The 14,718-nt window shown below is 49.6% G+C and overlaps 1 protein-coding gene across 4 annotated transcripts in view; it reads left to right on the plus strand.

Annotated features, from left to right (window-relative positions):
- The window catches only part of TEX14 (testis expressed 14, intercellular bridge forming factor), a 75,605-nt gene that overhangs the window by 20,388 nt on the left and 40,499 nt on the right, over positions 1–14,718 (plus strand). For all 4 annotated transcript variants that reach the window (XM_039321248.1, XM_039321249.1, XM_039321250.1 and 1 more), the window contains 9 exons: positions 1,338–1,468; positions 1,792–1,905; positions 2,588–2,711; positions 5,065–5,243; positions 6,612–6,763; positions 9,386–9,576; positions 10,849–10,996; positions 11,531–12,522; positions 14,007–14,098. In XM_039321248.1, coding sequence (XP_039177182.1) covers positions 1,338–1,468; positions 1,792–1,905; positions 2,588–2,711; positions 5,065–5,243; positions 6,612–6,763; positions 9,386–9,576; positions 10,849–10,996; positions 11,531–12,522; positions 14,007–14,098 — 2,123 coding nt within the window. The remainder of the gene's footprint in view (positions 1–1,337; positions 1,469–1,791; positions 1,906–2,587; positions 2,712–5,064; positions 5,244–6,611; positions 6,764–9,385; positions 9,577–10,848; positions 10,997–11,530; positions 12,523–14,006; positions 14,099–14,718) is intronic.

Genomic DNA, 14,718 nt, shown 5'->3' on the forward strand with positions numbered 1-14,718 from the left:
CATTTGGGGGTCGAACGACCATTTCACGGGGGTCGCCAAACAACGCAGTCCGCCATTTTTCCCCCTTTTCCTTACTGTGCTACTCCCTTTTATTCTATTGGCTTTTGAAAGCCAATAGAATAGACTCTCTTGAATAGAGTCTAATTCTATTGGCTTTCCAAAGCCAATAGGAATTGTCCAGGCTGTCTCTGCCCTGCTGAGCCCGCCAAAAGTCCCAGTCTGCAAACGGTGCTGCACCAGTGGAGTAGTCCTCGACTTACGACCGGTTGAGTAGTCCTCGACTTACGACCGGTTGGGGGGTCGCAGCATTAAAAAGGTTGAGAACCACTGTTTTAGGACAACTCTGGGCGTCTCCTAAGAAAATCATTTTAAAAACTAAAACATGCTCAATGAAAATAACGACTGCAGCAAAAGGGTCATAAAATCACGTTCAATTCTCTTAGTGTCTTGGTTAGTGACAGAAGCTTTGGTCTCAATTGTGGTGCTAAGTTGAGGACTTCTTGTATAGATATTCATATTCCTCCATATGAAACCTTTGGGACTCTTGAGGGCTGTTAAAACCCATCTCTGGATGCTGGATGCTATTTCCAGTTTTTCTCTAATCTTCCTTCTTTCCCTGTTTGCTTTCCTTCCTTCCTTTCTTCCTTCCTTCCTTCCTTCCTCCCTCCCTCCCTCCCTCCCTCCCTCCCTCCCTCCCTCCCTCATTGTCTCTTTCTTTCTTTCTTTCTTTCTTTCTTTCTTTCTTTCTTTCTTTCTTTCTTTTTCTTCCTATCTTCTCTTCTTCTCTTATCTTCTATCCCTTTCTCATCCTTCCTTCCCTACTTTTCTCACTCTCCTTCCTTCCCTCTTTCTTCCTTTCTCCATTTCGTTTCTTTCCTTCCTTTCATCCCTTACTCTCCTTCCTACCTTTCTCCATTCTCCTACCTTTTTGTTTCATCCATCCATTCACTTTTCCTTCCCTTCCCTTCCTCTTTTATCCTTCCTTTCTTCTTTTTCCCTCTTTTATCCTCCCTCCCTCCTTTTTTCCTTCTCTTTCCCTTCCCTTCCCTCTTCATTTCCCTCTTCCTTTTCCTTACACTTCCCTTCTCTACCCTTCCCCTTTCCCCTTTCCTTCCCTTCCCTAACCCTTCCCTTCCCCTTTCCCATTTCCTTCCCTTCCCTCTTCCCTTCCCTCTTCCTTTCCTTTCCTTTCCTTTCCTTTCCTTTCCTTTCCTTTCCTTTCCCTAACCCTTTCCTTCCCCTTTCGTTTCCTTCCCTTCCTCCACCTGCTTCTTTCCTTTTCTCCTTCCCTTTCTCACTCTCTTTTCCCTTCCTTCTCCCTCCCTCCCTCCCTCCAGTTTTTTCTCACCAGTAAGAGGCAGCTGGGCTACCTGGCCTCCCTCCCCATCATCGCGGACAGAGAAGTGGTCCAGGCCGATGACGAGCCCACCGTCTCGTTCTCCACCGGGCCCTACATGAACATGACCAAGTAAGTGTCCCGGAGGACGCCGCTCACGTGACCTTCGGAGCAGGGATTCGCCCTGGCCCTCATGCCAGGCCAGGGCCTGGCGCCTTCCTCGTCCGCGCTGGCCTGTGCCCAGCAAGACCCAGCCTCCACTCACCGTCCAGTCTACCTCCCTACCTCGCAGGATTGTCGTTGTGCTACCCCCCCCCGTCCTAATCTAACCCAGTTTCTTCCACCGTAGCCCACTCTGCCACTTCTCCCTCCCGCGAGGCGTCCCCGGCACCTGTGGGGCAAGGGACTGGGGGGGGGCAAACCGACCAGACCTCCCCCCCCTTTTCTCCCCACAGCCTGATGTGGGGAGGCAGCCGCGTGACGGTGAAGGAGCTGAACATGCAGCCTCACCAGCATTCAAGCAAACTGCGGCTCTCCGACCTCCTCTTGGCTGAGCAGGAGTACAGCAGGTGTGCAGTGTGTGTGTGTGTGTGTGTGTGTGTGTGTGTGTGTGTGTGTAAGGCCACCCATCTTAAAGCAAGCTGGCTGGGGAATTCTGGGACTGGAAACCCACCCCTCTTAAAGAATGCTGGCTGGGGAATTCTGGGAAATGAAGTCCACTCTTAAAGCAGGCTGGTTGGGGAATTCTGGGAGTGGAAGTCCCCCCATTTTAAAGCAGGCTGGCTGGGGAATTCTGGGACTGGAAACCCACCTCTCTTAAAGCATGCTGGCTGGGGAATTCTGGGAAATGAAGTCCACTCTTCTTAAAGCAGGCTGGCTGGGGAATTCTGGGACTGGAAACCCACACATCTTAAAGCATGCTGGCTGGGGAATTCTGGGAAATGAAGTCCACACATCTTAAAGCATGCTGGCTGGGGAATTCTGGGAGTGGAAGTCCACCCGTCTTAAAGCATGCCAGCTGGGGAATTCTGGGAATTGAAGTCCACCCCTCTCAAAATGGCTCTAGACCTCGATGTTAACCGTAGATATAGTGTAAGATATCGTAGGGTTAGTAATAAATAGAAAATAAAGTATTGTGCATTCAGGGTGTGGGGTTTGCAGGGCCCCAAAAGGGAGTTAGAAATGGACCCGAGTTGTTCCCTTTTCGGTTGTGGGTCCTCTGCAAAGGCGGTCCTGCCTTCTGCTTTGCAGCCAGCTCCACCACCCTCACTTGCTGCTGCTGATGGCGGTCTGTCTGTCCAGCGACTTGGAGAAGACCCGGCTGGTGTTCGAGAGGGTGAATTTTGGATCTCTCTACAGCATCCTTCACGAGAGGGTATAAAGTTTGTGTCTTCTGAAGAAGAGCTCTTTCAGGGGTCTCTCTTGTGTCTTTCTACCTCTGGAGGCTGCTGAGCTGAAAATGCCCCCTCCCTCTCTCCTTCTCTCCCCCTTTCTCTCCCTCTCTCCTTTTCCCTCTCTCTCTCCCTATCCCTCCTCCTCTCTCCCTTTCTCCCTCTCCTTTTCTTTCCCCCCTCTCCCTTTCTCTCCCTCCCTCTCTCCCTCTTCCTCTCCCCCTCTCCCTCTTCCTCTCCCTTTCCCTCCCTCTCTCTCTCTCCCTCTTCCTCTCCCCCTCCCTCTCTCTCCCCCTCTCTCTCCCTCCTCTCCTCTCTCTCCTCCCTCTCTCCCTCTCTCCCCCCTCTCTCTCCCCCCTCTCTCTTCCTCTCTCTCCCCCTCTCCCTCCCCCCTCTCTCTCCCCCTCTCCCTCCCTCTCTCCCCCTCTCCCTCCCTCCCTTTCTCTCTCCCTCTCTCCCCCCCTCTCTCCCTCCCTCCCTCCCTCCCTCTCTCCCCCTCCCTCTCTCCCTCTCCTCCCCCTCCCTCCCTCTCTTCTCATCTCATCCTCTCTCCCCCCTCCCCCCTCTCTCCTCTCTCTTCCTCTCCTCTCTCCCCCCTCTCTCTCCTCTCTCTCCTCCTCCCCCTCTCTCCTCCTCCTCCCTCTCTCCCCCCTCTCCTTTTTCTCTCCTCCCTCTTCCTCTCTTCCCCTCTCTCTCCCCTCTCTCCCCTCCCTCTCTCTCCCCCTCTCCTCCCTCTCCCCCTCTCCCTCCCCCTCTCCTCTCTCTCTCCCTCTCTCCCCCCTCTCTCTCTTCCTCTCTCCCTCTCTCCCCCTCCCTCCCTCTCTCCTCCTCATCTCTCCCCCCTCCCTCTCTCTCCCCCCCCTCCCCCCTCTCTCCTCTCTCTCTTCCTCTCCCTCTCTCCCCCCTCTCTCTCCCTCCTCTTCCTCTCCTCTCTCCCCCTCTCTCTCCTCCCTCCCTCTCTCTCCCCTCCCTTTTTCTCTCCTCCCTCTTTCTCTCCCCCTCCCCCTCCCTCTCTTTCTTTCTCTTTCCCTCTCTCCCTCTTCCTCTCTTTCTCCCTCTCCTCACTCTCTCACCTTCTCTCTCTTTGAACAACCTTGCAAGGTAGGCCAGTGTGGTAAACGGCAGGGCCCAGATTTAAAGGTGCGTTGCTTCTGCCTGTATCCAGACCAGGGAGGGAAACTAGGGTCCCTTTAAGACCTATGGACTTCAACTCCGAGAATTCCTGAGCCAGCTATGCTGGCTGAAGTGAGCCAGCTATGCTGGCTGGAGAATTCTGGGAGTTGAAGTCCACTCATCATAGAGCGTGTTGGCTGGGGCGTTCTGTGAGCGGAAGGGCAGCACCCTCTCCTGCCCACATTAGACACTGCAGACCGATTCTATCTGCAGAAGAGAGTCCCTTAGATAGGTGTTTTTAGTACAGGTAATCCCCGAGTCGCGAGCGTTCACTTAATGCTCGTTAGAAGTTATGCGATGAGCGCCCCCTAGTGCTTACGAGCAAGTCCCAAAATTACGAATATTCCGGCACCACGGCAGTCGTTCGCCCTTACGAGCGACCGCAGAGGCACTGCAACGTTCACCCGGGTTAGTCCCTCCCTCCCTCCCCATCCCCACCCCGGGTCTCCCCAGGCCTTCGGTACCCGCCCTGCGAAGATCGAGATCCTTCCCTTTCTTGGCTGCTCCAGGCCTTCGATGCGTTTGCAGAGAACGGAGGCCTAAAGGAAGACAAGATCACGCGAGATTAGTGGGACGAGATCTCATGCTACTGATCTTGTGTGGTACTTTAGGCCTCTGTTTCCTGCAACAGAGAACGGAATCAAAGCCGGGGGACGCTTCTGTGTGCCTCCGGAGGCTGGATTGGGGCGTCGGAGGCTTCCTCCAGGCTGCTGACGCCTGGAAACGGGCCTCCGGAGGGCTGCGGAAGCGTTCCCCGGCCTCAGATCTGGGCGGGAGCGGCCTGGAAAAGGCTTCTGACGCCCGGATTCGACCGAGATTCACTTCACGAGTTTTTCAGTTACGAATGGGACGTGCAGGCTATGTTACACTCGTAACTCGAGGACTACCTGTATTACCATTATTTATTAAGTTTATTGGTCACCCATCTTACCGCAGGGTAAGGCCGGATGGCTAACCGTGTTAAAAAAGATAAAACTGTGTAAATAAAATAATACAAAATGCAAAACGTTTTATATTAATTTCTCTTTGCACTCGCTACATAACTGCGCTGTCTCCTCCACCCTTCCCTCCCCGGAGTTTTTGAGGGGGGGGGTTTCCGAAGTCTTGGAGGCAGCCGTTTCCTTTCCCTTCCTCCCTCTCGGCCTTTTCCTTCGGCCGCTGTAGCGCTCCGAGTTCCCGGTGTTGCACATGGAAACGATTGTGCACCTGCTGATCCAGGTGAGCGACGCCCTCCGATACCTCCACCTGCGCGGGTTCATCCACCGGACCCTCAGCTCCTACGCCGTGGTGATTGTGCTCACGGGGGAAGCGAAGCTGACCAACCTGGAGCACATGATTGAAAGGTAGATCCACCTCTCCTTACCTCCCCTCTTTTCCCCTCCCTTCCCCTCCCCTTTCCTCTCCCCTCCTCTTTCCCCTCCCCTCTCCCTCCCCTCCCCTTTCCTTTTCCCTCTCCTCCCCCTCCCCTCCCCTCCCTCTCCTCTCCTCCCCTCTCCTTTCCCCTCCCTCTTTCCCCTCCCTTTTCTATCCTTTCAAATGCCCTCTCCCCCTCTCCTTTCCTCTCCCCTCCTTTTCCCCTCCCCTCTCCTTCCCTTCCCCTCCCCTTTCCTCTCCTTTTCCCTCTCCTCCCCTCCCCTCTCCTCTCCTCCTTTTCTCTCCCCTCCCCTCCCCTTTCCCCTCCCCTCCCCTTTCCTTTTCTATCCTTTCAAATTCCCTCCTCTCCCCCATCTCCTTTTCCCTCCCCTTCCCTTTTCTGTCCTTTTTCAATGTCCCTCTCCTCTCCCCTCCCCTCTCATCTCCTTTCCCCTCCCCTCCCCTCTCCTTTCCCCTCCCCTTTCCTTCTATCATTTTTCAATTTTTCTCCCCTTCCCTCTCCCCTCCTCTCCTCCCTCCCTTCCTTTTCTATCCTCTTTCAATTTCCCTCTCCTCTTTCCCCTTCCCTCTCCTCTGCTCCCCTTTCCCCTCTCATTTTCTCTCTCCTCTCTCTTCCCTTCCCCTCTCCTCCCTTCTCCCCTCTCCTTTCCCCTCTATTCCCTCCCCTCTCTTTTCCCCTCCTCCCCTTCCCCTCATTTCCCCTCCCCTCCTCTGCTCCTTTATCCCCCCTCCTCTCCCGTTCTTTTTCTTTTCCACTCTCCCTTCTCCTCCCCTCCCCTCCTCTCCCCTCTATTCCCTCCATTCTTTTTCCCTTTCCTTCCCCTCTCCTCTTTCCCCTCTCCTCTCCTCCCCTCTCCCCTCCCCTCTCTTTTCCCCTCTCCTCCCTTCTCCTTTCTCCTCTCGCTCCCTCTCCTCCCCGCTCTCTTCTCCTCTCCTCTCCCAGATTCCGACAATGTAGCTTTGCAATAAACTAGAATTAGCCGATCCAGTTGCAATTCCAACGTGGTTCACCCAGCGTGGCGCCAACCTCAGTCTTGTAAGTCTGAAAGTACAAATCTCCCACCGTCTCTTTTGCATCCTGAGGAACCAGGGAAGGATCCCTTCTCAGTCTCCTTTCTCTCTGTCCGTGGTGCAGCCGAGGGCTGGGCTGTCTCTTACCTGAACGTTCCTTTGCCCTCGTCTCTCGACTCGGTTTCTCAAGGTCTTTCCCTCACACCGCCACGTGGTCACCCACCTCCAACCCCCAGGATGTGAGAGGTCTCAAAAGGACCGTGGGCTGCCCAGAGGGGGGGGGCACCTGTCCTCCCCCAACCCTGAGCCTCTTCCCTTGTCGACAGCAAAGACGGAGGGGAGCACAGCGACCTGACCCGGGTGCCGATCCCTCCCCAGCTCTACAAGTGGTGCGCCCCGGAGGTGATCCTTGACCGGACGGCGACTTTCAAGTCGGACGTCTACAGCTTTTGCGCCGTCATGCAGGAAGCGTTCACAGGTGCAGCAAAGTCTAGCATGTCGAATGTATTTCTCATCCTCCTGGGTTTTTCATTTCTTTGGTGTTTTAAGGCTAAAGGTTGTCTTAGAAACGCAGAAAAGTGACAACACAAAAGGACCTGGTGGTCCGTCAAGTCTGTCCTTTGAGGGTTTTTTTGTATTTTTTGTTCTTTATTTCTTTATTTATTGTTATTAATTATTACTAGTCCATCAAGTCTCTCCTTTGAGGTTTTTTTATATTTTTTGTTCTTAATTAATTAATATTAATTATTATTATTAGTCCATCAAATCAATCCTTTGAAGTTTTTTAAATTTTTGTTCTTTCTCCATTAATTATTATTATCATTAGTCCATCGAGTCTGTCCTTTGAGGTTTGTTTTTTTCTTTTTTCTTTATTAATTATTATTATTAGTCCATCGAGTCTGTCCTTTGAGGGTTTTTTCTTTCTTTCTTTCTTTCTTTCTTTCTTTCTTTCTTTCTTTCTTTCTTTCTTTCTTTCTTTCTTTCTTTCTTTCTTTCTTTCTTATTAATTATTACCAGTCCATCAAGTCTCTCCTTTGAGGTTTTTTATATTTTTTGTTATTAATTAATTAATTATTATTAATTATTATTAACCCATCAAATCAATCCTTTGAAGTTTTTTAAAATTTTTGTTTTTCATTAATTATTATCAGTGCATCAAGTCTGTCCTTTGACGTTTGTTTTTTCTTCTTTCTTTATTATTATTATTAGTCCATCGAGTCTGTCCTTTGAGGTTTTTTATTTTTTGTTCTTTATTTATTATTATTGTTGTTGTTCTATCAAGTCTGTCCTTTGAGCTTTGTAATTTTTGTTTATTATTATTATTTATTATGATTATTGGTCCGTTGAATCTGTCCTTCGAGGTTTCTTTTGTTCTGCTTTGTTTTCTCCTTCATTTATTTATTTAATTGTTATTATTTTTAATTATTTTTTTATTTTTGGTCCATTGAGTCAGTCCTTTCAGGGGGGGCTTTGTTTTTGTTTTCTTAATATTTCTTGGTTATTATTTTTAATTTTTTAATTTAAAAAAATTTTTTTAGTCCATCAAGTCTGCCCTTTGAGGTTTTTTGGGGTGGGTGGGTTGTGGTTTTCTTTTTAATCACTTAATTTATTTATTTTTTAAATTTATGTTTTAATTTTTAACTGTTTTGTCAGCTGATGGACACGTGTTTAATCCCACTACCTCTGCTCAGCGGTGAGATTCAAATAAGTGAACAACTGGTTCTCCGGGTGGATGCTGCTTCTGGAAGTCCATTCTGGGCCCAGGCAATAAAAAATTAGCTTCCGGTTCTGCCGAAGTGGTGCGAACCGGCTGAATCCCACCACAGGAAGGAAGGAAAGAAGGAAAGAAGGAAGGAAGGAAGGAAGGAAGGAAGGAAGGAAGGAGTAAAGGAGTAGTGGGATTCAAATATGTGAACAACCAGTTCTCTGTGTGGATGCCGCTTCCGGAAGTCCATTCTGGGCCCGGGCAACAAAAAATTAGCTATCGGTTCTGCCGAAGTGGTGCGAACCGGCTGAATCCCACCACAGGAAGGAAGGAAAGAAGGAAGGAAGGAAGGAAGGAAGGAAGGAAGGAAGGAGAGGGAGGGAGGGAGGGAGGAAGGAAGGAAGGAAGGAAGGAAGGAAGGAAGGAGTAGTGAGATTCAAATATGTGAACAACCAGTTCTCTGTGTGGATGCCGCTTCTGGAAATCCATTCTGGGCCTGGGCAACAAAAAATTAGCTATCGGTTCTGCCGAAGTGGTGCGAACCGGCTGAATCCCACCACAGGAAGGAAGGAAAGAAGGAAGGAAGGAAGGAAGGAAGGAAGGAAGGAGAGGGAGGGAGGGAGGGAGGAAGGAAGGAAGGAAGGAAGGAAGGAAGGAAGGAGTAGTGAGATTCAAATATGTGAACAACCAGTTCTCTGTGTGGATGCCGCTTCTGGAAATCCATTCTGGGCCTGGGCAACAAAAAATTAGCTACTGGTTCTGCCGAAGTGGTGCAAACCGGATGAATCCCACCACAGGAAGGAAGGAAAGAAAGAAGGAAGGAAGGAAGGAAGGAAGGAAGGAAGGAAGGAAGGAAGGAAGGAAGGAAGGAAAAAAATAACTACTGGTTCTGCCGAAGTGGTGCGAACCGGCTGAATCCCACCACAGGAAGGAAGGGGAAGGAAGGAAGGAAGGAAGGAAGGAAGGAAGGAAGGAAGGAAGGAAGGAAGGAAGGAAGAAAGGGGTAAAGGAGTAGTGGGATTCAAAGAAGTGAACAACCAGTTCTCTGTGTGGATGCTGCTTCTGGAAGTCCATTCTGGGCCTGGGCAAATTAACTACCGGTTCTGCCGAAGTGGTGCGAACTGGCTGAATCCCACCACCGCAGACAGACAGACAGACATGGATGCAGTGGTGGGATTCAAATAGGTGAACAACCGGTTCTCTGCATGGATGCTGCTTCCGGAAGTCCATTCTGGGCCCGGGCGACACAAAATTAAAGTCGCTGGCTGGGGAATTCTGGGAGTTGAAGTCCAGCCCTCTTCAAGTAGCCGAGGTTGAAAAATTCTGCCCTTATTTTGTCTTAATTTTGGTGCCTTCTCGCATCCCACTGTGCATTCCCGGATATGTGTTTTCCAGACACCGTTCCTTGGGAGGGATTCGACGGTCTGTCCATCAAAGATCGCATCCTCTCAGGCCAGTGGCTGGAAGCTGACGCCAGGCTGCCCAAGCCTTATTACGACATTGTGAAGACGGGCCTGGAGTCCAGACCCAAACAACGCTCAATGAACTTGCAAGACATACGTTACGTTCTAAGGAACGACTTGAAGGTAAAGTGGGAGAGTTTAATGAAAAGAAGGACTGGGGGGGCATGATAGTAATGTTCCAATATTTGGGGGGGGCTGCCCCAAAGAAGAGGGAGTCAAGCTATTCTCCAAAGCGCCTGGAGGCAGGACAAGAAGCAACGGAGGGAAACTGACCAAGGAGAGAAGCAACCTGGAGCTAAGGAGAAACTTCTTGACAGTGAGAACAATTAACCAGTGGAACAACCTGCTTCCAGAAGTTGTGAATGCTTCAACACTGGAAGTTTTTAAGACGAGACTGGACAGCCATTTGTCTGAAATAGTATAGGGTGTCTTACCTGAGCAGGGGGTTGGACTAGATGACCTCCAAGGTCTCTTCCAAGCAGCCCAAAAAGCCAACACAGTGCTAGGCTGCATTAACAGAGGGATAGAATCAAGATCCCGTGAAGTATTAATACCACTTTACAAGGCCTTAGTAAGGCCACACTTGGAATACGGCATCCAGTTTTGGTCGCCACGATGTAAAAAAGATGTTGAGACTCTAGAAAGAGTACAGAGAAGAGCAACAAAGATGCTTAGAGGTCTGGTGGCTAAAACATATAAGGAACGGTTGCTGGAATTGGGTATGTCTGGTTTAATGAAGAGAAGGACAAGGGGGGACATAATAGCTGTATTCCAATATCTCAGGGGCTGCCACAAAGAAGAGGGAGTCAAGCTATTCTCCAAAGTGCCTGAAGGCAGGACAAGAAGCAACGGCTGGAACTAACCAAACAGAAGCAGCGTGAAACTAGGGAGAAAGTTCCTGACAGTGAGAATAATTAACCAGTGGAACAACCTGCCTCCAGAATCTGTCAGAGTGTGAGATAACCCACAAATAAAGGCAGTAAACAATGGTCTATAGTAAATGGTGGTTTATCTTACGCTATCTACAATATCATACACCAGGGACAATATACACGTATTACACATGCTAACACAGCAGGATCCAGCAAACCACAGTTACAGCAGGAAATGGAAGAAAAGAGAACACATCAGCAGAGCCTCCCTTTTATACAGAGGCTCTTAAAGAGATACAGACCTAGTTGGTTCTTAAAGGGACATAGACCCTGCTGGCTCTTAAAGGGACACGGATCCTGCTGAAGTCATTCCCTTCATTACATCTTACATTACATAAGCTGGTTAGCTATTAAATCATTACCTTGACATTTCCTAAAGCTAAAGAAGAGGCTGCTGCTGAGACGGGACAAAGAGTTCTGTTAACCGGTTCTTTGTTTTTCTTTTTCTTTTCTTTTTTTACAGGATTTACTTGAATCTCGCAAGCACCGTCCCGGAGAACAACCGGCGTTTCCCAAGCCTGAAATTCACCCCAATATCAATATCTGTTTGCCTTCCGCCTCGGCTGCCGAGGTGAAGAAGCCAAGATTGCAAGACGAGAAGGCTCACGTAGGTCCGTGTCCTCTTTGGGGCAAGAGGCTGGTTATATCGAGAGCCCAGGGTGTGTGTGTGAGATCGCTGCTTGGCGAGGTTGCTTTAGACCTGAAAGCCAGCTGGGTGACTTTGGGCCAATCACCAGGAGACGCTGAGTTCTAGTCCTGCCTTAGACCTGCAAGCCAGCTGCATGACTTTGGGCCAATCACCAGGAGAATCTGAGTTCTGGTCCCGCCTTAGACCTGAAAGCCTGCTGGGTGACTTTGGGCCAATCACCAGGAGACTGTGAGTTCTAGTCCCACTAACCATGACAGCTGTGGGTGACTGTGCCAGTCCCTCTCTTTCTCTCAGCCCAACCCACCTCACAGGATTATTGTTAAGAAAATAGGAGGAGGGAAGGTGTGTTGGATATGTGCTCCCCGCCTTGAATTGGTAAAAATAAGCAGGATACAAACAAGTAAAATTAAAAAATAAATTGGTAGCAAATGAGAAAGTCAGTCAAATTTTCCTTTACGCACTTCCTCCCATTCCCAATTCTCGCTTCCTTCCTCAGCCAGGAGTTTCACCGTGACCAGATGCGCCGTTTCCTCACCGGAGATCAAACCTGTCGCGGTCCGGGTCTCCGAGCCGGTTCTGCGTACGGCGCAGTCCAGCCCCTTGTTAGAGGAATGTTTGAACGGCGAAATCCAGATGTCCGAGCCGGTTCTCCGCACGGCGCAGTCCAGACCCCTGTTGGAGGGACGTTTCAACGATGCGGAAAACGCCAGCAGCGCCAACCTCAGCTTGTCCAGCGTGCAGATCAACGAGATATACACTTGCTATCCAGAGCTGGGCGAAGGCACGGAAGGGGATGAGGAGGAGAGCGAGCAGGACCCCGATTCCCGACGAGAATCGCAGAGTTCTCCCGGCGATAGGGCTGAAATCTCCCCTCGACTCGCCGAGACCCAGGAGCGCGAGGCGAGCCTGTCCTCGGACACCGAAACGGACTACAGCCGGGAGGATCTGAACGGCGTCTCGGTGATGAGCGAGGTGCTCAGGAGCGCCCGGGGCAAAGGCGGGAACGTCCAGTCCCAGTTCGAGTACAGATTCGGCAAATGCGTTCTCGATCTGAAGATTTGTCAAACTTTGCTCCAGCAAGCGACGGACTCCCTCTGCCGCACCGAAACCAAGCTGGGCATGCTGGAGACCTGGGACAAGCCTCGCCAGCTCTTTTGGGGGACCCAGACGAGGGAGCAGCCCCCCGTCGGGATTCTCGCCCGGGGCTGCCACGAGAAGCTGGAGAGCGTCTTGAGAAATATTAAGGTGCCCTTAAATGGCGACCGAGCGCTGCAGTGGAAGACGGTCGCTCCTCCAAAGGAGGGTTACGTGCTACCGCCGTTCCGGGTTCCGGAGGCATACAGACCCCTGGTGATCCAGTCTTACCAAGTGGCCGGAAACAGACCCAAGAGTGGCAGCCAAAGCCAGGATACCAGCTATTGGAGCGATCTTGGACCAGAAACAGCCCAAAGTCCCGTCAGTCCAAAAGGAACGGAGACGAACTATCAGGTAAACTGGGACGGAGAGGGGAGGCTCTTTTTTTTTTTTGCGCCCTGCACAAGGCTTGGCGGGCAGCGTTCAAAGTTGCTGGAGGCTGCTTTCAAGGGGAAGGTTTTATATAACGAGTTGTTATTGGTTTTCCAGTTTTAACATTGAAGTGTTTAGAAAGCAGCGTGGTGATTGGGTAGTCAATAGTACAATAACAAAATCTTTCGTACGTGTCTCAGGTTACATCATCAAAAAGTTCCTTCTCTGTTTCCCTTAACATTTGCTATATCATATTTAAGCTAGTAAATTTGTAATTATAACAAGCGCAGTTAAAAGATTTATCTATATATTTATGCTTATACATATCCATGTCCTGTGTTTAAATTTTACCTAATTTTTAATTATTACAGTATTCCAATTTAACCTTTAATATCCATAGTATTTAAATTTTGGGTAACCCAAATTTCCTTTGTTTCACTACATAAAAATTACAATATCTAAAGTATACCTATTAGTTACTTAAATATATTCTTATTTCATTTCATAGACATTTTCTATTTCTCATCCTAGTACATCACCACTTACTAACGGAATATCCTTAGTAAGGGGGGGGGGAGGTAAGAGGGGAAAAAGGTTTTTAGGATCATGCCACAGGGATCCACAGGATTTCTAGGAGTTGAAGTCCACGAGTCATAAAAGAGCCAAGGTTGCCTACCCCTGCCCTAGGCTTCCTGTTCTGCCCTAGCTGGTCCCTTTTCTAAATAATGAGTTTAGAAACTTAGTTTGTAATTGTGTGGAGAGGCACCCTGAAACTATGGTATGGTATGGTATGGTATGGAATGGAATGGAATGGAATAGAATAGAATAGAATAGAATAGAATAGAATAGAATAGAATAGAATAGGAATAAAATAGGAATAAAATAGAGTAATAATGGAATGGAATGGAATGGAATAATGAAAGAATAGAATAGAGTAGATAGAGTAGAGTAGAATAGAATAGAATAGAATAGAATAGAATAGAATAGAATAGAATAGAATAGAATAGAACAGAGATGGAAGGGACCTTGGAGGTCTTCTAGTCCAACCCCTTGCAACTCCAGCTTGATCAGTGTTAATGGCAATAGCACTTAGACTTATATACTGCTTCATGGTGCTTTACAGCCCTCTCTAAGCGGTTTACAGAGTCAGCACCTTGCCCTCCCAACAATCTGGGTCCTCATTTTACTGACCACGGAAGGCTGAGTCAACCTTGAGCCGGTCAGGATCGAACGCCTGACAGTGGGCAGAGTTTGCCTGCAATGCCGCATTCTGACCCCTGCGCCACTAGGGCTCTAAATTGACCTACTACAAAAAGTGACTTGGTCAATAAGTTGCTTTTTTTCAGTGCCTTTCGCTTCACACACAAACTGTCCCTAAGCGAACGGTTGTAAGTCGAGGACTACCTGTACAGAAAGATCACGTGGCCCCTTGCCCCACACTGCCTCCTTATTGATGTGGTTTTTAGCTCTTGCACCCAGGCGTGACTTTCAGGAAGAAGAAGAGCCCCCAACTCCGTCGAGGCAGCTCCATGTTGGACGGGATCAAAGCAGCAGATGGGTGAGTGTGGATCCAGAGCCCGGCTGTAGCGCTAGGCCAGGGGTCGACAACCTTGGCTCTTGGACTTCAACTCCCAGAATCCCTGAGCCAGCCATGCTGAGGAGAAAGGGAGAGGTTTCCAAGCTGAGCCATGCTGGCTCAGGAATTCTGGGAGTTGAAGTCCGCCAGTCATCAAGCGGCCTAGGTCCAGGCCAGAGGTAGGCAACCTGGGCTCTTTTATGACTGGTGGACTTCAACTCCCAGAATTCCTGAGCCAGCCATGCTGAGGAGAAAGGGAGAGGTTTCCAGGCTGAGCCATGCTGGCTCAGGAATTCTGGGAGTTGAAGTCCATGAGTCATAAAAGAGCCAAGGTTGCCTCCCCCTGGCCTAGATCAGTAGTAGGCAACTTTGGCTCTTTTATGACTCGGGGACTTCAACTCCCAGGATTCCTGAGCCAGCATGGTTCAGCTTGGAAACCTCTCCCTTTCTCCTCAGCATGGCTGGCTCAGGAATTCTGGGAGTTGAAGTCCACCAGTCATAAAAGAGCCAAAGTGCCCTACCCCTGGACTGAGTGATGGCGTTGAAATGACCACTGAGCTAAATGTCTCTTTTTTTCAACTGGGAATAGGTTTTTCATCTCA

Source organism: Crotalus tigris, unplaced genomic scaffold (assembly GCF_016545835.1).
Source record: "Crotalus tigris isolate CLP2741 ecotype Arizona unplaced genomic scaffold, ASM1654583v1 scf7180000023723.778456, whole genome shotgun sequence".
In the NCBI taxonomy this organism is placed as follows: Eukaryota; Metazoa; Chordata; class Lepidosauria; order Squamata; family Viperidae; genus Crotalus; species Crotalus tigris.